Source organism: Mandrillus leucophaeus, unplaced genomic scaffold (assembly GCF_000951045.1).
Source record: "Mandrillus leucophaeus isolate KB7577 unplaced genomic scaffold, Mleu.le_1.0 Scaffold555, whole genome shotgun sequence".
Classification (NCBI taxonomy): Eukaryota; Metazoa; Chordata; class Mammalia; order Primates; family Cercopithecidae; genus Mandrillus; species Mandrillus leucophaeus.
Genome location: NW_012105975.1, coordinates 701,011 through 726,114, shown reverse-complemented (window position 1 = coordinate 726,114; position 25,104 = coordinate 701,011). Strand labels below are relative to the sequence as shown.

The following is a 25,104-nucleotide window of genomic DNA, read 5'->3' as shown; positions in this document are numbered from 1 at the left end:
GAGCCGGGCAACCAGGTGAGACTGCGCGGGGCCCGGCGGGGCGCGGGCGGGCGGTAACTCGGGCACGTCCCCCAAGTTGGACCCCTTTGGCCAGTCCCCCTCATTGAGCACCGAGGTAAACTGAGGCTCAGAGCAGGGAGGTGCCTAGAGCCAGGCCGCGCAGCTAGCAGAGAACAGGCCCTGTGTAGGGGGTCGAGTCTGTCCCGGAAGGGTCCAGAGTGCACGGGAGATGCCTAGGGGGCGTGGGAAAGCTGAGAGGCCGAGCAGAAGGCAGAGGGAGTGGGTAGACAGAAGGGATGAATCGGGCAGGGCCGAGATCTAGGAGTTAGGGGGTGGGTGAGGGCGGGGAGAGGAAAAGAGGGTTAGGGAAGGAAATGGGAAAGCCTTGGGATGGGAAAGTTTCAAGGGGGTGGATAGGGGCTAAGGAGATTGGCGGTATCAGGAGCTAAATTCTAGGGCGCTGCGCAGCTAGACATGCGTCGGGAGCCCTAGGAGGGGCGGAGGGGCATGTCCAGCGCGGTGGAGGCTTCTTGGAAGCCCTGGTTTTATTAAGAGGGCAAGGAACGGGTGCTCGGGACTTGGAGAGTGGGGAGGTGAGAGGGACTAAGAGCACATTTTCTAGTGATTTCTGGCCGCCCACCAAGGCTGTGCACCCAACTGCTGTGTCTCTCTGCCTCCCCCAGGTCTGCTGAGGCCACCTTTTCCCTCCACATTCTCCTAAAAGGTGGAAGGGGTTTAAGGGTCTTTCCCCAGCCCCCGTGACTGCTGCCATCAGCAAAAGGGTCAGGATCTCCTTCCTCCTGGAACGCAAGGCTTTACGGGAACTCTCCCGTGTTCTAGGATGAAAACATGCACATTAGGAGCTGCTGCATCCGGCAAACCCGGGAGATCTTTGCTTTCTCTCACTGCCCAGCTGGGCAGCCCTTCACGCCCTCCAGCCTCTTCCTCTTAAGTAGATAATGCAGAGAGTGGCTGTATTGTGTGTCTCCTGGGGTATTGGCGTTGGTCGGGGGGCGGGGGGTCCCAGCAAGGAGACCTGGTACCTGTGATGCTACCAATGTCACATTCACCTGCCAGCCTGGCCTGCCTAGGCGGGTGCGCCTGCCCTAACCCTCCTCCCTTAGGGCGCAATCCCTTTTTTTTGTTGAGGTTGTGATTGTTCTGATTTTGGTTTCAACCGCTTTGCTGACCTGGCCTCCTAGGGAAAGAAGGGAATTCACACACATTTTCTGTACCCTAAAGAGTGCATGCTTTTTCTTTTTTTTAGATGATGTTTTGCTTTGTTGCCCAGGCTGGAGTGGCAGTGGTGCGATCTCGACTCTCTGCAACCTCCGCCTCCTGAGTTCAAGCGATTCTCCCATCTCAACCTCCCAAGTAGCTGGGACTACAGGCGCCTGCCACCACGCCCAGCTAATTTTTGTATTTTTAGTAGAGACGGGGTTCCGCCATATTGACCAGGCTAGTCTTGAACTGCTGACCTCAAGTGATCCACCCACTTTGGCCTCCCAAAGTGCCAGGATTACAGGCGTGAACTACCACGCCCAGTCCCTCCTAAACTTTTTGTAGACACATTGCTGTTGCCTCAGCCTGAAGAGCCTTTTCTCCTCCCTCCTCCTCACCTGGCCAATCCCATTTGTGCATTCAGAACTGGACTTCCTCCTCCAGGAAGGCTTCCTTGACTTTCCCTGCTCCCATTTGCAAGTTCACTGGCGAAATCCCAGAACCCTTTATCGCTTTGCTCTCTGAGCTCTTACCACATGATTTTTCGTTCCCTTGTGAACATGATTTTGTTCTCTTGTGGGTTTAAACACCATCCGCAGTCCCATTTCCTGATACCATGCCTGGCATGCAGAAAGACTGAATGAATCCTCCCTTCCTTTTAAATAAACACTAATACTTTTGAGATTTTAACACTTTGCAAAGGAATTGTTCTCTACTATGTTAAGCACTTTCCTACTTTTATGAAAACATACTGAACAAAATTAAACCTCACAAATGACTAAAGGTAACGAGTGTAATTATAACTTATAGCCCACTGATTTCTTTGCCGCTTTTGCAATGGACAGCACTATTATCCTCACATCAAATGGATTCATGTCACTAAGATTTCGCTAGTGGTTGCATCTGTTTTTTTAAAGTTTTCTGATTTCTTTCCTCACCGTCTGATGATAATTTTTATTCTAGGTTGCTTGCCTTTTGGCAGTGCCCTTTTACCCAGTTTGTGGTACCTAATCCAGCTGCTTTTGGGTTGAAAAACTAAGGATACAGTCTCATTACATTTGGGCGCAGGTTGAGAGTAAATAGGTCCTGAACAAAGGTTATGAACAAGGATTTTCCTTGTTTTGGTTGCCTGAAGTCTTTAAAAAAAAACCAACCAAACAAATAAACAACCTTGTTCCTGTTGACTTTATAGATTACTAAAACATATATCTATTCCTGCCAAGAAAGAGTTTGAACTAAAATCAGAGGGAATGTGCAGCTCTTTGAGTATTTTGTTTGGTGCTATGTAATTGTAATTAATTTCATGTCATTTTCAATGCTTTAGTTTCCCCAACATGGTACCTACATCATAGGGTTTTTGTGAGAATTAAATGAGATAACATAGATAAAGTAAAGCAATCATTTTTAAAGTTTGTTTTTAAAGTACAAAAACCCACCCACTTTTGCAAGTCAGACTTCGTGTTTTTAATCAGACAGTTGAAACTAGGGCAGTTGACAGTTGAGGCTCTTGATTTGCCAAACAAAATCTCTCAGTCTTGTGAAGTGGAAACCATGTGACCCTCTGACTCAGGTTTTGTGTTCTTCCTAGTGGAAGGAGCCTGGGAGAGACCAGGCCTCCCTGGACTGCTGGCCTGCTTTTCCTGGGGTCCCTGGAGCCGGAGGAAGGACCAGGATGTTGCTGCCTGCAGAAGCCCAGCTCATGGTGAGTGCTCCCCGACTTCCTGCACCCTGAAGGCCAGGTGCACAGAATTATGGGAGTGGTCACGTGAACTTGGGGACCTTAGGGACAGAGTGGACCAACATCTATGGAGTGCTTGCCATGTGCCAGGTGTGGGGGTGAGCAATGTGAGGTGCCCATATGCCAGGCAGTGGGCACATGCGCTCGATCAGGCTGGGCTCTTTCCCCAGGAGTCTCCACCTAATAAAGACAGTATGGGGAGGATTGTAACAAAGGTGTCTCCAGGTGCATGCTGGGGTGCATGGGACCAAACACAGCGAGTCTCCCTGGAGGATCCAGGGAGTGTCCTGGAGCAAGTGACATTTGAACTGGGGGATGAAGGGATTTTCATAGGAAGATTTAGAAAAGGAGCACTGAGCTAAGGAGTGACAGCATGATGTCATGATCAGAAAAGGGACCACCATCGAGAGGCCCCGGGAGTAAGGTGCAGAAGGAAACCAGTGAGGGCCAAGGCTGAAGGGAAGAGTTTGGACCAAATCAGGGTCCCAGATGTGCAGCCTTCAGAAGTAGTGTGCCGTGAGCGATTGCTGAGTGGAGAGATTGGGGTGTGTTTAGAGAGGTGGACTCCAGGAGAGGGCGACACCTCGGCAGAGCCCAGCTAGGAGGAGGCTGCCATGTCCCAGGAGGGGTAACAGGTGACCTGGGCCCGACCTGGGCAGTGGGAATGGAGGGGAGAAAACTCAGCCGGGAGCCACACCTGGGTGGAATCATCAGGCCACTAAATGGAAGTGAGGGAGAAGGGGAAGGGGAAGACACCCCTAGATGTCAATGCTGATGTTAGGGACATAGAAAGCGCACTGATTCTCCCCTTTGCCACATGAGATGCTTTAAGACACCTGTGGATGCCTAAAACCATGGGTAGCACTAAGCCCGACGTATACGCTGTTTTTTCCTGTACATACATACCTATGATAAAGCTTAATTTATAAACTAGGCACAGTGAAGACATTTAACAATATATAATAAAAGTTACATGAATGAGGTATCTCTCTGAAAATATCTTATTGGACTGTACCGCAGGTTAACTGAAACTGTGGATAGTTATGCCGTGGATGGGAGTGGCTACAGTACTCGGAAGGGTGTAGCCTGCTGAATGGACATAGCCCTGTCCCAAAGTGCACTGAGAAGTATAGCTTTGTTACAGAAACAATGAACGGTGATTCAAAATTAACTTTCATTGTGTCTCTTGTTTAAGAAAGAAAACCATTAGTTGATGTGTCAGTCTTCATTGCCGCATGAGAAATGATCGCAAGTAGGTCGGGCATGGTGGCTCATGCCTGTAATCCCAGCACTTTGGGAGGCCGAGGTGGGCAGATGACCCGAGGTCAGGAGTTCAAAACCAGCCTGACCAATATGGTGAAACCCTATCTCTACTAAAAATACAAAGTTAGCCAGGCGTGGTGACACATGTCTGTAATCCCAGCTACTCCATCTCAAAATAAATAAATAAATAAATAATTGCAAGCTTCGCAGCTTCAAAGGCACTGATTAGGTCCCTGACTTCTTGCTGGCTGTCAGCTGGGACTGCTCTCAGCTCCGAGGCCCCTGCCATTCCTTGCTCTCACAAGCCCTCTCACAAGAGATCCTCCTTCAGCCAGCAGGAGAACCCCCTCTCCAGTCTGCTAGGAGGGAGTTCATATAACTTAAGGAGTCAAGGGAGTCACTAGCCACTGCGTTTGTCAGAGAGGCACCCTACGCCCCAGAGTGACTAAGCTGTCACATTCGCAGAGCCCATCAGACTCAAGGAAGGGCTTTCTAAGGGGCCAGAATCTTGGGGGCTATCTTAGAATTCTGCCTATCATATTTGAAAACTCAAAAAAAAATAAACAAAAAAAAAGAAAGAAAACAAATGTGAAATACCATTCACTAATTCCATCATGCAGAGATAACTACAGTTATATTTTGGGGTACACCATTCTATTTACCTATCTCTCCTTGTGCTATTTAAAATTTAATAAACTCCTATATCATCTTCAAAATGCAGCAGATTTTTAAAATGTTTAATTGCAAAAATGCTAACTTCAACCCCTCTGCCTTCATTTTGGATATACCTGGAAACTAAAGGAGAAAAGATGAAGCAACAGAATCATTAACCATTTTACATAAATTTTGGATAATTTCTCTCTCTGTGGTATGTACAAATCTCATGTAGAAGTGAATGTGTTAAAATGCAAATGGCATTTATGGACTATGTACACACATTGATACTATATGATAAATATAGGATATCATAATCACATGCATTTATACAATCATGAGTTGCTTAATGACAGGGATATACCTTCTGAAAAATACATCTTTAGGGGATTTTGTCGTGTGAACACGATAGAGCGTACTTACAAACCTGGATGGTACAACCTACTACACGCCTATACTACATGGCATAGCCTGTTGCTCCTAGTCTACAAACCTGTGCAGCAGGTTACGGTCCTGAATATTGTGGGCAACTGTAACACAGTGGTAAGTAGCTGTGTGTCTCAACATACCTAAACATAGTAAACGCGCACTAAAAATATGCTATAAAAGATCAAAAAATGGTACATCTGCCTAGGGCACTTACCATGAATGAAGCTTGCAAGGCTGGAAGTTGCTCTGGCTAAGTCAGCAAGTGACTGGTGAGTGAATGGGAAGACCTAGGATATTACTGTGCACTACTGTTGACTATAGAGACACAGCACACTTAGGCTACACTACATTTATTGTAAAATAGTTCTTTCTTCAATAATAACTTAACCTTAGCTTACTGTAACTTTTTTACTTTATAAACTTTTTGATTTTTTAGCCAGGTGTGATGGTGCGTGCCTGTAGTCCCTGCTACTCCAGAGGCCAAGGCAGGAGGATCGCTCAGGCCCAACAGTTCAAGGCTGTAATCCTGCAATTGGGCTGCAGCCTGCACAACATAGTGAGACTGTCTCAAAAAAAAAAAAAAAAACCTTTTTAAATTACTAAAAGCTTTTTGCCTCTTTTGTAGTAATACTTGGCTTAAAACACAAAACATTGCAGAAATGTACAAAAATGTTTTCTTTCTTTATATCCTTATTCAATAAGCTTTTCTTATTTTAATTTTTTTTTTTTTTTTTTTTTTGCTAAAAACTAAGACATAAACATGTGCCTTAGCCTACACCTACACACAAGGTCAGGATCATCAGTATCACTGTCTTCTGCCTCCACATCTTGTCCCACTGGAAGGTCTTCAGGGACAATAACACACATGGAGCTGTCACCTCCTACGATAATGGCTTCTTCTGGATACTTCTTGAAGGGCCTGCCTGAGGCAGTTTTACAATTAACTATATATATGTAAACTTTATATGTGTGTGTATATATATATATCTTTATATATATACATACGTAAGTAGAGGGAGTACACTCTAAAATAATGTTAAAACATGTAGTAGGCTGAGGCTGGTGAATCACCTGAAGTCGGGAGTTCCAAACCAGCCTGGCCTGCATGGTGAAACCCCATCTCTACTAAAAATACAAAAATTAGCCAGGCATGGTGGCATATGCCTGTAATTTCAGCTACTTGGGAGGCTCAGGCAGGAGAACTGCTTGAACCTGGGAGGCGGAGGTTGCAGTGAGCCGAGATTTTGCCAATGCACTCCAGCGGCATTGCTCTCTTTCTCTCTCTCTCTCTCTCTCTCCCCCCCCATATATATGTATATATATGGAGAGAGAGAGAACAGTAACAGTCATTTCTTATTATTATCAAGTATTGTCTACATTGTCCACGGTATATAACTGTATGTGCTAGACTTTTGTATGATTGGCAGTGCGGTAGGTTTCCACCAGCATTGCCACAAACATGTGAGTAACGCTTTGTACTGCAACATCAAGACAGCTACAAGGTTCCTAGGTGACAGGAATTTTTTAGCTGTGTTTCAATCTTTTTTTTTTTTTTTTTTTTTTTCAATGGAGTCTTGCTCTGTTGCCCAGGCTGGAGTGCAGTGGCGCAATCTCGGCTCACTGCAAGCTCCGCCTCCTGGGTTCATGCCATTCTCCTGCCTCAGCCTCCCAAGTAGCTGGAACTGCAGGCGCCCACCACCACACCTGGCTAATTTTTTGTATTTTTAGTAGAGACAAGGTTTCACTGTGTTAGCCAGGATGGTCTCGATCTCCTGACCTTGTGATCCGCCCGCCTTGGCCTCCCAAAGTGCTGGGATTACAGGCATGAGCCACCATGCCCGGCCAGCTGTGTTTCAATCTTATGGGACCACTCTCTTATTAAGGTTCATAATTGACCAAAATGTCATTATGTTGCACGTGACTGTACTTACTGTTTTGGAATCTTCTTTCTTCATCAATAACATACTATAACTGCCTTCCACAGCAATAATTACATGTCAATAACATATTTTCTTTTTTGAGGTAATTCTAGATTAACATGCAGTGGCAAGAAATCATACAGAAATCCCAGCACTTTGTGAGGCCGAGGCAGGAGGATAGCTTGAGCTCAGGAGTTCGAGACCAGCATGAGTGACACAGTGAGACCCCGTCTCAAAAAACAAAAAAGGAGATCACACAGAGAGATCCTGCGTACACTTTGCTCAGTTTCCCCCAATGGTAACATTTTGCAAAACTGTAGTGCAATAGAACAAACGGGATATTGACATGGGCACAATCCACAGATCTTATTCAGATTTCCCCAATTTTACTTCTATTCAATGTGTGTGTGTGTGTGTGTGTGTGTGTGTGTGTGTGTGTATATGTGTGTGTGTTTAGATCTGTGGAATTTTATGTATTATCTTTAATGCCTGAATCCCATTATATGAGTGAGCCATAGTTCACTCAACCAGTCCCATTGTTGGACATTGAATCAGGACACTTTCAACTGCAAGTAAAGATACCATGACTCACACTAGTACAAGCAGTAAGAGAAATCATTATCTCACCTAAAAGACAGTCCAGAGGTGGAGTCAGCTTCAGAGTTGGTTGATTCAGGGGGTCAGGGACCCCAGCAAGGACCCAGGCTTGCTCTTTCTCTCTGTTGGCCCATCTTCAGTGTCAGTTTCATCCTTAGGCCGGTAGCAAGATAGCTCCAGCAGGTCCACTAATTATTCCTAATTATTTTCTTAGGATAAAATCCTAGAAGTGGAATTTGTGAGTCAAAGGGTATGTACATTGTTAAGGTTTTTGATATGTATTTTGTTTTGGTTTTTAAGTAGATATTTGCTGGGGCCAACTTTCTCCTTTTCCTTCCTAGATAACTCACTCATAACGTTTCTCTTCTGATTCAGTGATTTCTTCTCCTGTGTTCCAGAAAACTTCCAGGAACCTGAGGAGGAGCTGGCACTAACAGCCATATTTCCCAATGGAGACTGTGAGGACCTTGGAAGGGGGTCAAAAGCCTGCGATGGAGTCGTCCACACTCCTGCTGAGCCCACCGGGGACTCAAGATGAAGGCTGGACCCTTGGGCTGTCCCTGGCTCATTTAACCTACAGGCTGGGGGCTGGCTCCCTCTCACTGGCTCCCAAGTCTCCATGGAGACTACAGAAAGCCCCGCCTGCTGGAGGCCTGCCACACTCACAGTTACCAGCTAGACGGTGGGACTTACTAGGACAAGCAGGACCTAAAACAGTGTCTCCCCTGGGAACCTACTCCCCACCCAGCATTTGCTGAGTCTGATCACAGGGAGGTTATTTTGTCTCTCTTGCTCGGTTTCTCTGAGCCACTGAGACAGATGGCTCTCTGCTTTGAGGCTCTGCAGAGCTGTGGCATCCCATGGTGTGTTTGCAGTGTTCCGGGCACATGCATGGGCACCAATCATTGAGAGTGCAGCTGGGAAGAATTCTGGGCCAGAAGTCATCAGAGCTGAGGTGTGGCCTTACACATGTCACTTAGTCTCTGGGGCTTCTGTTTCACAAATGCATGAGGGGGCCACCAGCCCAGTGACTTTAAACCAGGGGCAGCTTGTCCCTCCAGGCAGCACTGGAAACGTGTGTGTGTTGAGGGGGTCACAGTGACTGTGGGGGCACCCCTGGCATGTAGTGGGCATCCCACAATGTGCAGAACAGTCTCCGACAGCAAAGAATTGGTCCATTCAATGCCAGTTGTAGTACCTTTGAGACATTCTGGCTGAGCCAATGCCTTCTCCCTGTCACGGTCCCCCAGAGCACAGAGGGTCAGGCTTCCCTGGACCTTGGCTCCCAGAGCAAGCCAAAATAAAGACCACACTGTTGCCTTGGGGGCTTGTCGGGCCAGGGCCAAGAAGGTCTGTGTGCTGCAGGGCGGGGACAGAAATAGCCATGCATGCCTGGGAGAACAAAGAGCCTCTTTCTTTCTCATGTTGACATCGACTTTCTGTGCCAAGTCCTCTGGGTATAAGGATGCTAGGGAATTCCTATAGGCACCAAACAGAAGGAAAGCCAGGGGCTTGGACTACTGGGTATGGACTTGCTGTAGGTCTCAGGTCCGAGCCTAAGCTCATTGCAGACACAGCCCTGCTGGGTTCTGTGTTTCTGTGGGGTTCTGGAATCCCTTCCTGTGTGTCCGTGAGTCTGACAGAATCGATGATGTTCCCTTAGAGCCGGGAAATCCATGTGTTTACTCGCAGAGGGAACTCACCATTACCTCCCTTGTCTTCTTTGCCTGCCTTGGAGAAATCCAGAGTCTTCGGAATGGCAAAGGCAGCTCCTGGATTTCCCTGGAGGGGAGGCACTAGCTGAGGGAAGTAGCTCCCTTCATTCATGATGCACAGTTTACTCAGCAGACACACAACTGTGCCTACTATTTGCTCAGTGCCCTGCAAGGTGCTGCCTAACTTTGATTCGTTATTTCAGCTGTCTCCAAGATGGTGCCAAATGGTGCAATGGGAAACCTGTTTTGGTTGGGGGGCTCTATATCACTGGCCCCAGAACTCCCGGCTGCCAGGGTAGCCCCTACCCCCAGCCCCTTGCCCCTGGACAGCAATGGGTCTCACCTTTAGCCTCTGCCCCCAGTTCTGGTCTGACCCAACAGAGGGGCTCTGTGATATTGAGGAGGGGTCCTTCCTGCTCTGTGCCTCAACCTATTCTCCCTAATAGGGAGTCTAATCCTATTCCTTCCCTGCCTGATGAGGATGGTATGAGGACGAGCAGGACGTTATTTGGGGTTGTTTTTTGGCAGTGGGCCTCATTTTAATCCTGCAGGACTACCTGCCAGTAGATCCATCCAGCTGCTTCCTTGTAGACAAGAATGAGCTCAATGAATTGTGATTCACTGATTTTATTGATTTTGTTTTAAAACAGGGAGACTGGTATGTTTGAAGCTGCTATCATTTTCTATTTCTTATTTTCTTTGTAATCACCTTGTTAAAGTTTTCTTATTTGGTGGGAGAGGGAGCTTTGTTTAAGTGTGGAATTTGCCTAGGGCAGAAGTTATAAGGCTTCATAACCTTTTGTATGTATTGACAATATTTGAAACTCGGGAGGTTACGTATAAAAAATACCTAGTTTTCTGGGTGGAGGATGGGGCATGCTGTCATCTCAAGTCTGCTGTGGCTCACCCCCACCACCATTACCCCCTCCCCCACCCTTCCCATCCCCCACTGCACTTCATACATGGAGGACGTCTGCCCAGTGCTGGTCCAGGCGGGCATGTGAGTTTGTAGTCTCTGCTCCAAAGGATGGTTTACACATTTTCATTTTCATTACCTTCAGTATTCCTGTGAATGGTTCAAGAGAGAAAGTCTTTGTTTACTAAGATTTGGGTTCTCCCTCCCAAGTGACAATCAAGGGCTGAGATCCATCTCAGCTTCTTTGAGATGTGGTCACCATAGGCATCATCATTGTAGGGGCAGTCTCATTGCTGTCTTCTAGCAGACAGAAGAGTTAGGTGCCAGAAAGGACAATCTTGACGGTGGGTCCCTTCCCTGAAGGACTCTAAGAAGGCATAAAGGTTGGGGTGGAGGGTGGTGTGTGAAGGAGGAGGCCCTTGATTAGGTCAGTGGTCCCTGGGAGCCCTCCTCCAGGGGCTTCCAGCCGGGTGACAGTCTGGGCTCTCGGGTACTAGTCTTTCTAATATGGCAGTGGTTGTGGTGCTTCTGACTTGAATTGGAAATTCCCATATCTAATAAAGCCAAGAAGTACCTCGTTGATATCTTATTGAAAGCAAAATGGATCTTCTTCATTCTCATAAGGGGCTCCTAACCGGGACCCTGGAGAGCAGGGAAGCTTGGCAGATGGTGGAAATCTGTGGCCTGAAAGCCTCCCAGCCTCTGCCCTGGATGACATCTCCCCTGCCCTGCCAGCTGGGATTAAAAAACCCGTAGCCAAAAGCATAAGTACGTATTTAGAAAACGATTTTTACATTTTTATAGAGACAGGGTCTCACTACGTTGCTCAGGCGGGTTTCAAACTCCTGGGCTCAAGTGATCCTCCCACCTTGGCCTCCCAAAGTGCTGAGATGAGAGGCATGAGCTACTGGCCAGATTTTTGAAAAGATAGCATTCAGCTTAGGATACAACGGTGTGTGTGTGAGCGTGTGAGCACACACGTGCATGTTTAACCAGAGCTAAAACAACCTTAACTGAGTCTCAGAGAATGCTTTCTACTATTTGGGTCACACTTTTTCTCCTCTCAAAGTGTTTGTCTCCAAACTTTAGTGCACAGGAGTCCCTTGGTTGTCAAACCCAAAACTTAAGGCAAGCCTGCAAAGGGGCCAGGAGCTGAGCCCACCTACCCTAGCAGAGAACCGTGGATTCAGCCTTGCTGGAGAAGGCGAAGGAGTGCCTAGTTAACTTGAAAGCAGCCTGTGCTTTAAAGTGTAGCAAAGCAAAGCTGCAGGCTTTATTCCCTGGGGTCAGGAGGCCTGGACTTTGTCCTGTTTGTATGGCAAACATAGCCAGCCCAGTGAGTGAGTGCAGGAAGCTGGCTGTTTGTATCCAGGGGCTGCATAACCGCTTCTGACCTGGTTTTGTGTGTTAGTGGATCAAGGATTGGGACAGAGGCGGAATTTGGCCTGAGCAGCCTGCCACTTGTGTAACCTTGGAGCTCAGGAAGAAATGAGGTGCAAGGCAGGGTGGATAGCCAGGATCCCACATGGACCCTTCAGATGCTTTTGGTCTGAGCCAGAGCCCTCTGGGTCGCTTATATTTGGGGCTGCCTAATTGGGACTGGAGGCAGAGATGGCCATACTGGGACATGTATGTCATGGTTCACACTGTAGTGGGGACCAGGAAGTGGGGTAGCTCAGGTCCAAACCAGGGCTGGGCGCTGAGGCCACTGTGGGGTTGTGGTTTTGGCAAGGGTGAGAACCCTCTGTGGTGTCCTCCCTGGGCTCCCCAGCCCCAGCTGGGACTCCTGCCACAAATGCAGACCGAGGACTGCCTGTTCTTTGACCAGTGAAATTCAGAGACCCTCAAGGAAGGCTTGTTGTTGTCCTCGTCTGCACTCGCTTAGTAATTAGGTGCCTCGCTTAGTCCTGTGACCAAGCCTGATTTTGAGTTGTGGTTACAGAAACTCAGTTTGTGTCTTGTAGCCCTGAGTTCCTCCTCTTCCTCACCAGTTAACAATATCTCAGAGCAGGGTGTTGTCCTGAATCATTACCCCAACCCCAGCCTAAGCTCACCCTGACCACCACTGTCCCAGGTATATCACTGGCTCCAGAACTCCTGGCTGCCAGGGTAGCCCCCGCCCCCAGCCCCTCGCTCCTGGACAGGAGGGAGTGGGTCTCACCTTTAGCCTCTGCCCCCGGTTCTGGTCTGACCCAGCATATGGCAGCTCCAAAGAGCGGACAAAACCTTGAAGCAAGGCCAAAGGGCCAGGCCTGAATGGGAGGTCAGAGGGAAGAAGGCCCAGGAGAAGGTCTAAGCCAACCCTGTCTAAAAGGAATCTAACGCAGGCACGTAGGTAGCTTTCTATGGTGGCCACATTAGAAAAAGGTAAAAAGAAACAGATAAAATTAATTTTAATCATACATTTCATTTAGCCCAATATATCTAAAATATCATTTCAACTGTAAATTATCGAGACATTCTGCCCTCTGTTTTGCATATTGTCTTTGAATCCCATGAGAAGTTTACACTTAGAGCCCAATTCAAATATTACATTTTCATCAGAAAAACTTTATCTGTATTTAGATTTCATTAAATGTACACATCCTCAAATTGTTTCAAATATACTCAAAGGTTTTGCAGCTATGGAATTAGTATCTATTTTTAAATTTCAATTAATTAAAGTTTAGAATGCATTTCCTCAGATGCACTAGCCACATTGCAGCTGCTCTATAGCACTTATGGTTGGTGGCTACTGTATTGGACAGTACCCTTCGAGAACAGGGGAAGCCTGGCGCGGTGTCTCATGCCTATAATCGCAGCACTTTGGGAGGCCGAGGTGGGTGGATCACCTGAGGCCAGGAGTTCAACACCAGCTTGGCCAAGATAGTGAAATCCCATCTCTACTAAAAATACAAAAATTTGCCGGACATGATAGCGGGCACCTGTAATCCAAGCTACTGGAGGCTGAGGCAGAGACTCGCTTGAAACCGGGAGGCAGAGGTTGCAGTAAGCCGAAATTGCGCCACTGCACTCCAGCCTGGGTGATAGAGCGAGACTCCTTATCAAAAAAACAAAAAAAAAAAAAAAAAAAAAAAACACGGGAAACAAGTGAGAGGCCTGTCTTGGGGTTCATTGTGATTCCTGTGGCATTTGCCTCCACAGTCACCCAGAGCTTGCTGGTCACCCCAGACCCTTGGGCAAGGGCAGGACAGCGGCGTCCAGGAGTCGGCTTGGGCAGGGCAGCCTTCCAATTGCCCAAAATATGCGCCCTCCTGGACACCATCCTTGGAAGAGAACCTAGTTCCTTACCGATCCTTTCGTACGTCAGTCCACCCAGACCAATTCCAGCCTTGATGAGGCATTTCCCTCTGACCCAGCACCCACCCATGGGAGGCCCGTGTCTCCCGGCTGCGTTTCGCATCTCTGCTCCCAGGAATAAATGCTTTTACTCTAAAAATATGTGGCACGCGTGTTGTACGTGAAACAGCCACCAGCCTCGTGCTGAGTAGCCATAAAATCCGTGGTGTATTGAGCGCTGCGCTGCGCGTCCCGGCGGCCCTGCCAGGTAGGTGGATCCAGCCATCCCTTTTCCTTTTGCGGGAGAGACTGGGCTCGGGGGACGCCCGCGGCCACAGCACTGCGCTGCGAAGTGGCAGAGCAGGGATTTGATTCCCGGGCTCCCGGGCTCCACGGGCCTCCCCTTTCCACCTTATCTCCGTGCAGCTCAAGAGGCAGTCGAGCTCGATTCTTGACCAGAGAACGGAGCCCTTCTAAAACCCGGGGACTTGAATGCCTGCAGGCTACGCGGTGCGGTAGGGGCGGTCACAGCTTCCTCCCCAGCGCCCGCCTCCTAGGAGGCATTGCGCCCACTAGCGGGCGTCGCGGGGAGATGCTCTGGGCAGCTCGGAAACCACAGTGGCCTCGCCGGGAAAGAGAGCGCATAATCCAGGGTCAGGCACAGCCGCGATTTCCTCCCCTTACCCTGACAAGGCTCCCAGCCCAGTCGATACCTGTGTGAGGCCACAGCTGACCTTGATTGGGCTTTAAGAAGTTTTGTGTCACTCAACTTTGGAGGGAGGTTGTTTCTAAACCGAGCACATCCTAAGAATTCTTTCCGTGATTTCACTATGTTCTAAAAAATAGAGCTCATTTTAGAGTTGGACAGGGCAGGGGTTTCAGAACTGTAGGTCTGACTTCTAGCCCTGTGCCAATAACTAAATGACCAGGTATTCATCCGATCATCCAAGAAACATTTATTGAGCACCTATTATGTGCCCAATAACTGCTAGTTACTCTAGTGGGCAGTGAGATGAATTACCCAAGATGTGGCATTGCCCTTGAGTAGTTCCTTGCCTAGTTGGGACTGGGGCAAGGAGATGTGATACCAGCTGTGTGGAGTAAAGGCTTTAAGGGAGCCCATGGTGGGCTGGGCCAAGAAAGGCTTCCTGGAGGAGGTGCCGCCTGACTGAGACTCAAAGTAAGTGGTGTTAACCTGGAGTGTGGGGGAGAGAGCCTTGATGACAGAGACACGAGCAGGTACAAAGGTCAGCGACAAGGTACATGGCCATGTGGCCACTCTGGGAGCTTCAGGGGTTCAGGATGGCTGGAGTGTGGCACGCCAGAGCCACACTGTAGACACATGAAGATAGTCCCACCATCCTGGAGGAGAAAGTCGTGCTCGTGTTGGTTCTGATCATGCTCTGGGCTGGCTGTGAAGAGTGGACCAAAGGCTTCTGGGACTGTAAGCAGGAAGTCAAGGCTGTAGGCGGCAGTCGTGGTCTGGAAAGAAGAGGGGGAGGCAACTCTTGGGTCATGGAGTGAGGATGGGAGAGGCTGGTGTGAGAGATTAAAGAGGAGATCTGGTGCTGACGGTTGTGGGAGAAGAGAAGAGTCAGATTTCTGTTGCAGTGGCTGATGGATGTCCTTCACCCACACTGAGGTCAAGGAAGGAGACACACAACTCCGGGGCCACAAGAGTGTGCACAACTTTGAGGTCACTGAGTTGAAGGAGCCTGTGACTCCACCAAGCAGAGCTGCCCGGGAGGTGTGTGAGTCTCAGGAGAGAGGACAGGGCAGTAGAGACACGTTGTATGAGCCACCACCTTGTGCACAGCAGCCAATGGCATTTCACTCTCACAGGGGATGCAGGGAGTGAGAAGGCGGCTATGGACAGAAACACAGAAGAAAGACGCAAAAAAAAAAATAGAGTCCAAGATGGGGACTGAAGGTTTGAAGGAGCGGAATTAATCAGAGTTGAGTTTCAAAAAGATTGCTCCGGCTAAGGAATGCAGAATGGACTGGAGAGGGAGAAGCCACAGGCCTGGGCCAGTCACCCAGGAGGGAGAACAGAATCCTCCGGGGGAAGGAGCCTGATGTCTGCGCCCAAGCTTCTTACCTTTTGCCCATCTCACAGGTTCACGTGAGGCTCACACGGGTTTGTGGCAATGACACACACAACATCCAGGTGGAAGACAGGATTGTCCTCTCATACAGAATGCCCTCTCCTTGAAGAGCAGAGGTGGCACGTTGACCACCTCTCTGTTTTAAAACATGTTGAATTAGTAGCCAACATTTAAAATTCTGGAGATACTGCATGAAATTCTGATTTCTGGCTTCTCTTAGAAAAAACATAGGTCTTCCAACAGTCACCCTGCATTCTTGGCAGGAACTTAATAGCAGTTGCTCTCTTTAGATGGGACACTCACTTTTTTTTTTTTTTTTTTTTTTTGACGGAGTCTCACTCTATCGCCAGGCTGGAGTGCAACGGTGCGATCTCGGCTCACTGCAACCTCCGCCTCCCAGGTTCAAGCGATTCTCCTGCCTCAGCCTTCCAAGTAGCTGGGAATATAGGCAGCCACCACCACACCTGGCTAATTTTTGTTTTTAGTGGAGATGGGGTTTCACTATGTTGGCCAGGCTGGTCTCGAACTCCTGACCTCAGGTGATCCACCCACCTCGGCCTCCCAAAGTACTGGGATTACAGTTGTCAGCCACTGTGCCCTGCCAGTCACTCGCTCTTTATCACAGTCCCCACCACCCCCTAGTGCCTCCTTGACACTGTTAGTTGCCATTCGCCATCCTGTGGAGCTTGTATTTTCTTTTGCTGGGCCTGCTTTACTCATTTTCATTACCTGTTGGCATTTGTTTGTGACTCCTCTAGGGGTTTGGAGCACACAGGTGTCTTCATGTGAGGACTTGGTAGAAGTGCCTCTGTAGAGCCGCGTGCAGTGGCTCACGCCTGTCATCCCAGCACTTAGGGAGGCCGAGGTGGGCAGATCACGAGGTCAGTAGATCGAGACCGTCCTGGATAACACAGTGAAACACTGTCTCTACTAAAAATACAAAAATTAGCCAGGTGTGATGGCACGCGCCTGTAGTCCCAGCTACTCAGGAGACTGAGGCAGGGGAATCGTTTGAACCCAGGAGGTGGAGGTTGCAGTGAACCAAGATCACGCCATTGCACTCCAGCCTGGGTAGCAGAGGGAGATTCTGTCTCAAAAAAACAGAAGTGCCTCCGTAGAATGACACCTCAAGTAATCTGTTTCCTTTGCATGCACATCTTCTCGAGCCCTGCCTTTCAATCTGAGCCACAGGCTCTTCAAAAGTGTTCAATAATTATGTTTAATATATTTTAAACAGCCACAGTTTAAGAATTCTAACTTTTTTTAAAAAAAACTCACACATAGAACAAAATGTGTTATCAAGCACATTTAATTCGCTGGCAGCCACAAGACATTGATTGTGCCCCTAGGTTAGGTAGAAGGCCGTAGAAATGAACTTGCCATCGCTGTCCGATTGAAGAGTTTAACTTGATAGTGCATGGCCAGTGGCTGAAAAAATGCTACCGTTTGCCACTATTCTTTGTCAAGACTTTCTCAGTACTGACTCTTGAAATAAATTGGCTTACTGAAGCTAGTATAAGACTGCAAATGGCCATTGCAACTGCCATTTCAAATTTCTGAAGATGTATTAGAAGCGAAGAACCCACTGCCGTCAGGGGAAAAGAGGACCTAGGGAGATAGAAGGAAAGAATGGAAGACATTTTTTCTCTCTTGGAAAGGCTTTCACCATGTAACTACTGCACATTTTAATACACTGACAGCACTGGACATTATTCCAAAAGTAAGTAAAAACCTTCATTGTTTAACTTTATAATAAGCCAATGATTACTTGTGGATTCATTATGATAATAAAGCACTTCTGTGGGGATTTTCTTTTTTCTTTTTTTTTATGATGTGTTTTGCTTTAGAAAACAATTGAAAGCCACTTTTCTAAAAAAACGCTGTCTGCCGCTGCCCCAATTCCCCAAGTATTGGCTGGTGGGAGATGTGCTGCAGCGAGACCTCCCACCAGCAGGTGGCACTGCGCGCAATGCTCGCACCTCCCCTCAACACCCTTTCTCTCAGCAATGGCGGGTGATGATGGGGTCCTCTCTTTATAGGTGTGGCCATTCTAATGCCTGACCTCAGGTGCAGACCAGTATTCCCACCGCGCGGTACTCCTGACCTCGAGGAGGTTTACAGAAAACAATGGTGTTCTCCGTTTACCCTTCCGCGAGAACTGGGGAGTAGACTGCGGCGCAGAAGACGCAGTCCCGGGGAGAATTCGCGCCGGACGGCAGGCGGGGCGGCGGGCAGCCCCGGGGCGGGAGGGGTCCTGGCGAGAAGAGAGCCGGCGGCCTGAGAAGGCGACTGACTGAGCAGCGCACCCGTGGAGCGAGGAGGCGCGGTGAACTGAGCGGGTCCTGAGCTGACAGATACACTGCGCAGCTGAAACGGCGAGGGAGCCGACGGGCGAGTGAGGGGCGCAGCCATGATCACCTCGGCCGGTGAGTGCGGCTCGGAGCCAGCGCCTGGAGGGAGGAGCCGCCGTCGCGCCGGCTTTTAGCTGAGTCAGGGCCGGTGACTGGGCACCTCCCGGCGGAGCGCTGGCCTGGGCAGCTTCTCGCTGCCTAAGGCCCACCTCCGGGCCGGGGGCTGGGAGTCTGATCAGGCCACTGCTTGCTTCTCTGGCTTGAGGGAATCGAGCCGGGTCGACCGCCTTGGCATCCTTCCCCAACCACACCCCAGCGCCAGGACCCGAGGGGCTTCCTGGGCCTTCCCCCTACCCCAAAAGGGTTTCCCTTTTTTCCTCTGCCTCCCATTCTTGGTCGTGTGAGGTCGTCCAGCCCCAGTCCTTCCCCGCAGGGGGTCGGGGTGGGATGGGCTCCTGTGCCATTGAATAGTAAGGCAACCCCCTGGCCAGGCAGCCTAACAGCTACAGAAGTGTTTCTGGACGTGGCCGAGCGCCATTCTCCTTAGAATGAAACCCGGAATTAGGTTTGAGGTGGGTCATTTCTGGGTCCGACCCAAGGGTGTTCATTCAAAACAGATAGATAACTTTTGGGTTCGGTGAAGACCCTGAAGACGCCTTGGAGATACCTTTATACTGCGAGCCTACTTACGCTTTCGAGGTTATGTGCTCAGTCTGTTGATTGTACATTCAAGAAAGGTGGATGGATCTGCGGAGCAGGTTTCATACACGCAAACCATTGCATAGGTAGATTCACGTAGTGACTTTTGCAATGGAGTAAGTTACAGAGATCAAGTTTCAATTGAGACTTCAGCTCCCCCGACAGGTTGACTTGCCTGTAGCTGTCCAGAGCCTTGGTACTTTTTTCCCTTGCCTGCTTACATACCCTTTTCTCATTTTCCTACTCTGTGCTTGACCCACGAAAAAAAAGCATTTTATTGTAAACAAACTGGTGAGCAGAAGACAGTAATCTGAATGGTAAGGCGATCGAAAGTTTATTTTTACGAGGATTGGTTAAGGAGATCGTTGGAGATACTGGGAGACATAGTTACTTTCAAACATTTGAAGAGCTGTCACTTGTACCTGGAATAAGACTTTTTGTCCCCAAGGAATACAAGTAATCGCGAGATGAATTTTAGTTCGGTATCAGGAAGTTTTTCCAGTCAGAGCTTTGTACAGATCAAATAAACACTCAGTTTCTAGCCGCTTATAGGCCTCATTCTGTTTCAAATCCATCCATTACCATTGTTTCTTCTAACTTGGCCCAAACCACCTTCATCTCTTGTCTGGGTTACTATATCAGCCTTAAGGCTTTGTTTTCGACCATTACCTCCATACAGTCCGTTTTTCTTGTGAAGTATGCTTTTTGAAACTTTAATCACGTAATACTTCTTCGCTTACAATCCACCAGTGCTTCCATTGTGTTTAGAGCAGCCGTGTCCAACCCTTTGTCAAGGACTTTTTTTCTTATCTGTGGTGGCGGATATCGTGAAAATTATACACAAAGTTTTTTTTTTGTTTGTTTTTTGTTTTTGTTTTTAGCTCATTAGCTATCATTAGTGTTAGTGTATTTTATGTGTGCCCCAAGACAGTTCTTCTTCCACTGGGGCCCAGGGAAGCCAAAAGGTTGGACACCCCTGGCATACAGTAAAATCCAGACTGTTAACCAAGGACCCGCATGATCTGATTTCCACCTTGTCTTGTAGTACTCTCTTCTTCACTCAATACATCCTAATCACACTGGCTTTTTTGTCCCTTGAATATGTCAGTTTCTTTCCTATCTCGGGGCCCTGGCACACTCTGTTCCTTTCTAGTCTTCTTTTCCTCAGATTTTCCCTTAGCTTCTCAGTCTTTCCTCTCACTCAAATGTTATCCTTCCCTGATCATTCTATTGAAACACGCTTACTCTCTCTCCACCACGACTCTGTAGTTACCTTGTTTGTTTACTTGCCTGATTACTGTCTTTCTCTCCCTGGTAGAATTTTGAGCAGGAAGCTTGTTTTCACAATTCTTAGAACACTGCTGAGAGCATGGCAGAAATTCAAAAGTATGTCTTGACTGAAGAGCTCAGTCAGCTAATCAAAGCAATTCATCAGTCCCTTGAGTTTTTAAAATAGAGGCTGAAAAAGCACTTGGTGACAATATAATAGACTTTAAGCCTCTTTAAGGTGGCAAAACTAATAATTTTTGAGGTCCTCTCCTGAGATTCTGTGGTGATCATATAGTACGTGTTTATTAATGCCATTGAAGTTTATTGGGTTACTTGTCAACTGTCTTTAAAATATTTTGTCACTTTGTTTTCTGTCCTATGGCTCACGTTGGCTTAGAATTTGTCCCAGGTGCTAAACAGGCTAGTGTCCTGGTTCTGGTGTGGACTAGTCAATTTGTTCATTCATTTATTGACCAGGCAGTTGCTAGGCACTAGCATACGGTGGTGAATAAGAGCTCAACATGTTCTATTAGTTTTTTTCAAGAGGTTTGACCATGCAGGGGAGTGGAGAGAGAGAGAGAGAGGTGTTTTTAGGGGGGGGATGTGTGATTTTGTGTGTTTTTGTTTTTTTTTTTTTAAACATCATACAGACACATAAAGGCAAGTTGTGCTAAAAAGCTTTAAAACAATAGTCCCCCACCTCACTTTCCCTCCCCTGATCCCCAGAGGCAACTATTCCCAACTTTTAAGCTGTGTCTGCTGTAACATATCTCCATATTTGTAAATAATATCCAAATATTTCTGTCAATTGATTCAACAAGTTTAGACCAATATCTGCTCAGTTCCTATAATGGCATAAGAAGTTTTTAGCATCCTTAGGCCTTTCCCATTCTCTCCCCTCTCCAGAAGAGAGTTCTGTTTTGTTTTTAAAATGGGAAGTACTAATGTATGGAGTGTATTTTATTTAGTTCTGGTCCATGGCCAGAGGCTGAGTTTCCAAGCCAGGACAATCATGTAACCGGTTAGTCATAAGTGGAACCAAACCAAAGAATGTAAAAATCCATCTCCCTGTTTGGTAAAAGCCGTTCAGATACATTGATTGAGGATAGGTAGCGGTTTTAGTATTAGGTGTTCTGTTATTTAAGATCTGTTCTACATTTAAAGCGTTCTGGCCTGTCCTCTTACTCCTTATCACTAGTTTGCAATTTTTTCTTTTTCATTGATTGAATTTTGAAATTTATCTGTTCCCTGTGCTGTCCATTCAGAATCCCTGTTCTGGCCTTGTCATACCAACCTGGAGTACCAAGAGGTTCTTTATATCTGCTTTTATGCTACTTTAGTTTTGCTTGGTAGATTTTGTATCTTTTCCTGTATGGCTCTCTAAAGACTGCTTAAGCTATTTGGCAAACCTATACTTGTCCATTAGAAATGGCTACATCTAACTAAGTTGCCTTGACACTTTTTAATCAAATCACAGTTTCAACTCAGTGTTCTGGAAGGATTTTAAAACCCACATGGAAAACATTTGAGAGTGGTTTCCTTTGTGGTGTAAGTACAATAATTTCCTGTATCATTTACTATATTTCAAGCTGTGTTCTTTTGGAGAGGACAATTATTCCTTTTACTCTCCTATGTTAGTGGTAATACCCTGAGGCTGAGAGAAGCCATATGGAGAACACTGTGCTTGGGTAATTGAATTCAGAATGAGTATGATTGTTCATCATTTAGTAAAACCCAGGTTACTTGTGATAAGAAAGAGGTGCCATAATATACACACCTTGAAATAATTGAAGTATTTTACCTTGTTGAGTTGATGACTAAATGTTCCCATTTTTGTAAGTAATCTTATAACTGTTGATTTATTTTGTATGAATAATTTTATTCTAAAATTGTACAGGAAAGTTTCCCATTTTAATCAGTAAATTAGGCCAATGGTTCTCAAACTATAGGAAGCAAAAGAATCACAGTACTGGGCCCCATCTCCATAATTTTTGATTCAGTAGATCTGGAGTGGGGCCAAGAATTTGTATTTCTAACAGGTTCCCAAGCAATGCTAATGCTGTTATTCCAGGGACCACACTTTGAAAACCATTGAATTAGGCAAGTGATGTGATATATGTGGTGCCATGAGGGTTTGATAATATAGTTAAGTCTTAAACTTGAGATATAAACCTTTACACTTTCAAAGAAAAATAATCATTCCCCTAGAGAAGTTACCCCTCAAAAAAATTGTTTTTCAGCCATCATATATTTTTGACCAGGTGTTAATTTCCACTTTAATGAGAATGTGTTTCATAATCATGTTACATCTTTTCTCTCATAGCTGGAATTATTTCTCTTCTGGATGAAGATGAACCACAGCTTAAGGTATGAATTGAAGAAAAAGTAACTAGGCTTAGTGTGAATACTGTGAAGCCTTTTGAATTTAGTGATGTCTGTAATCTTCCATCATTTAAAGTTGCTATCCTAGCTGACTTGTACCCAATTATTGTAACCTAGCCAGAGAGGATAGTATTTTGGCCACAGCAGTTGGTTTCCCTTGAGTTTAACAAAGCTAAGACAAATAAACCTCATTACGGCACTTGAATAGCCCCCTAATTTCCCTTTTTTTTTTTTTTTAATCTTTCTCCTTTTTTGAGACAGAGTGTCACTTTGTCACCCAGGCTGGAGTGCAGTGTGTGGTCATGGTTCACTGCAGCCTCGACCTCCTGGACTCAAATGATCCTCCCACCTCAGCCTCCCAAGTAGCTAGGACTATAGGCGTGCACCACCACACTCAGCTAAGCTATTTTTAAATTTTTTTGTTGTGATGGGGTCTCACTATGTTGTCCAGGTTGATCTCAAACTCCTGCTTCTGGGCTCAAGTGATCCCCCTGCCTTGACCTCCCAAAGTACTGGGATTACGAGTTTGAGCCACCACACCTTCCCCTCCCCTGACCCCAGTTTCGTTATCAACAGAAAACACAAAAAGGTGTTGCTTCTCTTTCACATATTTAAAGTTTTTTATTTGATGGAAATTTGGGATGTACTTCTAGTGGCTCTAGATACTTGATTCCTATACATCTAAACCAGCAACCTGGAGGTAATTGTTTATATTCAAAGAAGAAAAATGTTGATGATTGGAGAAAGAAAAGAAATGTGTAAACTCAAGAAAAAGTATAAGTTGATAAATTTTTATATTTGTCATAGAGTAAAAGTTTGAGTAAATATTACTGAGGATTTGATCATTGATTTGCTGAAAATAATTTTTTAAGGAAGTGTAATGATAAGTCTATCTCAAAATAGGATTTTGGTTGTCTTTTACAGGAATTTGCACTACACAAATTGAATGCAGTTGTTAATGACTTCTGGGCAGAGATTTCCGAGTCTGTAGACAAAATGTAAGAAGTTATTTTTATAAATCAGAATAAGGTAGATCAAATTTAATTGTCAATGTGGGTCTTGTGGCTTATTGATTCATTTAGAAATTTGCTGTTAACTGAATTGTGGCTTGAATATTTAGATTTGGGATTTTTAGGGAAAACCACAGTTTGAACTAGACCTGTACTTCTAATTTCTTTCAGAGAGGTTTTATACGAAGATGAAGGTTTCCGGAGTCGGCAGTTTGCAGCCTTGGTGGCATCTAAAGTATTTTATCACCTGGGGGCTTTTGAGGAGTCTCTGAATTATGCTCTTGGAGCGGGGGACCTCTTCAATGTCAATGATAACTCTGAATATGTGGAGACTATTATAGGTAATTATCATTTATCTGGTAAGGCTTTATCTTGTCGGCTTCTTTCTTGCTATAGTGCACATAGAAGCTTTTTTCCTGAATTTGATGTTGCCAAATTTCATTTTAATTGGAAGTTCATAATCTTTGTGTAATAATTTTATGCAGGCTGAGTTTTTAGATCTGCCCTTCAACTGAGTGCTGGTTCTCAGCGGTTGTGATGATCACCAGTCCAATAAGCATACTGTTAGAGGAAAAGATTAAATCAGATTACTATGAGTAACAAGTGGTACCAGTTTATGTAGTTTTTTTTCGAATACAAGAAACCATTATTGAGTATCCGCATTGTGCTAGGCACCATGCTAGTCACTCTGCATACCATGGTTTATTCCACAACTACCCCGTGAGGAAGGAGCTAGCCGTTTTACAAATGAGACAACTTGGGTTTTGAGGTGATAAAGACATGGTTATTAAATAGGAGGATAAAATTTAAAACCTGGTTTTACTCACTCCAAAACCCATACTGTTTCTACATGTAACCATTGTTTTCTTACTTGTTTCCTTATTTTTGAAGGAAGGGGATAACACACGGGCAAGGCTTTGAATTCTCTGACACATATTTCAACCAGAGTTGTAAATTCAACCAGTTATGTAAGATTTTATACAAAGATTTTATAGCGTAAAAAAATGCTTGAAAACTCTTGATGTAGTAAATGAAAGAAGGGACTGCATACCCTTCAGACATGTCTTTTTCAAACTTTGGATTCATAGTACAGAGAGCTCAAGGGTATGTTCTGTCAGGACTGTACAGTGTAGATATTTCACATTGCTGATTAATAGAAGATCTGTATTATTCACTTGAACACGTACAAGGAGGAGGTTGGTATTCTCTTTCAGAAATTGGGAAATGCTGCACAAGGGGGTTGATGGAGGTATCTTCATCTGTCCCTGGGATTCTGTGTTCATGTTTTTAAAGTTTTTGCTATGATGATGATAAAATTTTGCAAGTTACTTTATTGCTGTCGGATGCTCATTGAATTGGGCTGTCATCTGTGAATCCAGTGGGAAGAACTGATGGCTTAAAAGGATGGACCATATTATTTGAAACTAGAGTACTTTCTTCACTTTAAGCTAGAAGTAGGGGGTGAAATACCTTACTTACCTCTTCTATTTGATGGATTTTTGTGTTTTAAATAGGGGCAGGATCTCACTGTGTTGACCAGGGTGGTCTGAAACTCCT

At 46.2% G+C, this 25,104-nt stretch overlaps 1 protein-coding gene and 1 long non-coding RNA gene across 5 annotated transcripts in view; both read left to right on the top strand.

Annotated features, from left to right (window-relative positions):
- On the top strand, positions 1-11,041 carry LOC105552415. The gene is made up of 3 exons (XR_001008003.1): positions 1-15; positions 2,810-2,923; positions 8,220-11,041. It is a non-coding gene; the product is annotated as an uncharacterized LOC105552415 (long non-coding RNA).
- A 7,043-nt stretch (positions 11,042-18,084) lies between these two features.
- Positions 18,085-25,104, top strand: part of PSMD1 (proteasome (prosome, macropain) 26S subunit, non-ATPase, 1) — a 128,044-nt gene continuing 121,024 nt past the window's right edge. For 2 of the 4 annotated variants that reach the window (XM_011998081.1, XM_011998080.1), the window contains exons 1-4: positions 18,085-18,262; positions 22,479-22,522; positions 23,462-23,535; positions 23,719-23,888. In XM_011998081.1, coding sequence (XP_011853471.1) covers positions 18,247-18,262; positions 22,479-22,522; positions 23,462-23,535; positions 23,719-23,888 — 304 coding nt within the window. In that variant the 5' untranslated portion in view covers positions 18,085-18,246. Of the gene's footprint in view, positions 18,263-22,478; positions 22,523-23,461; positions 23,536-23,718; positions 23,907-25,104 lie in introns of all 4 variants that reach the window. The other 2 variants (XM_011998079.1, XM_011998082.1) reach the window with 2 other exon arrangements.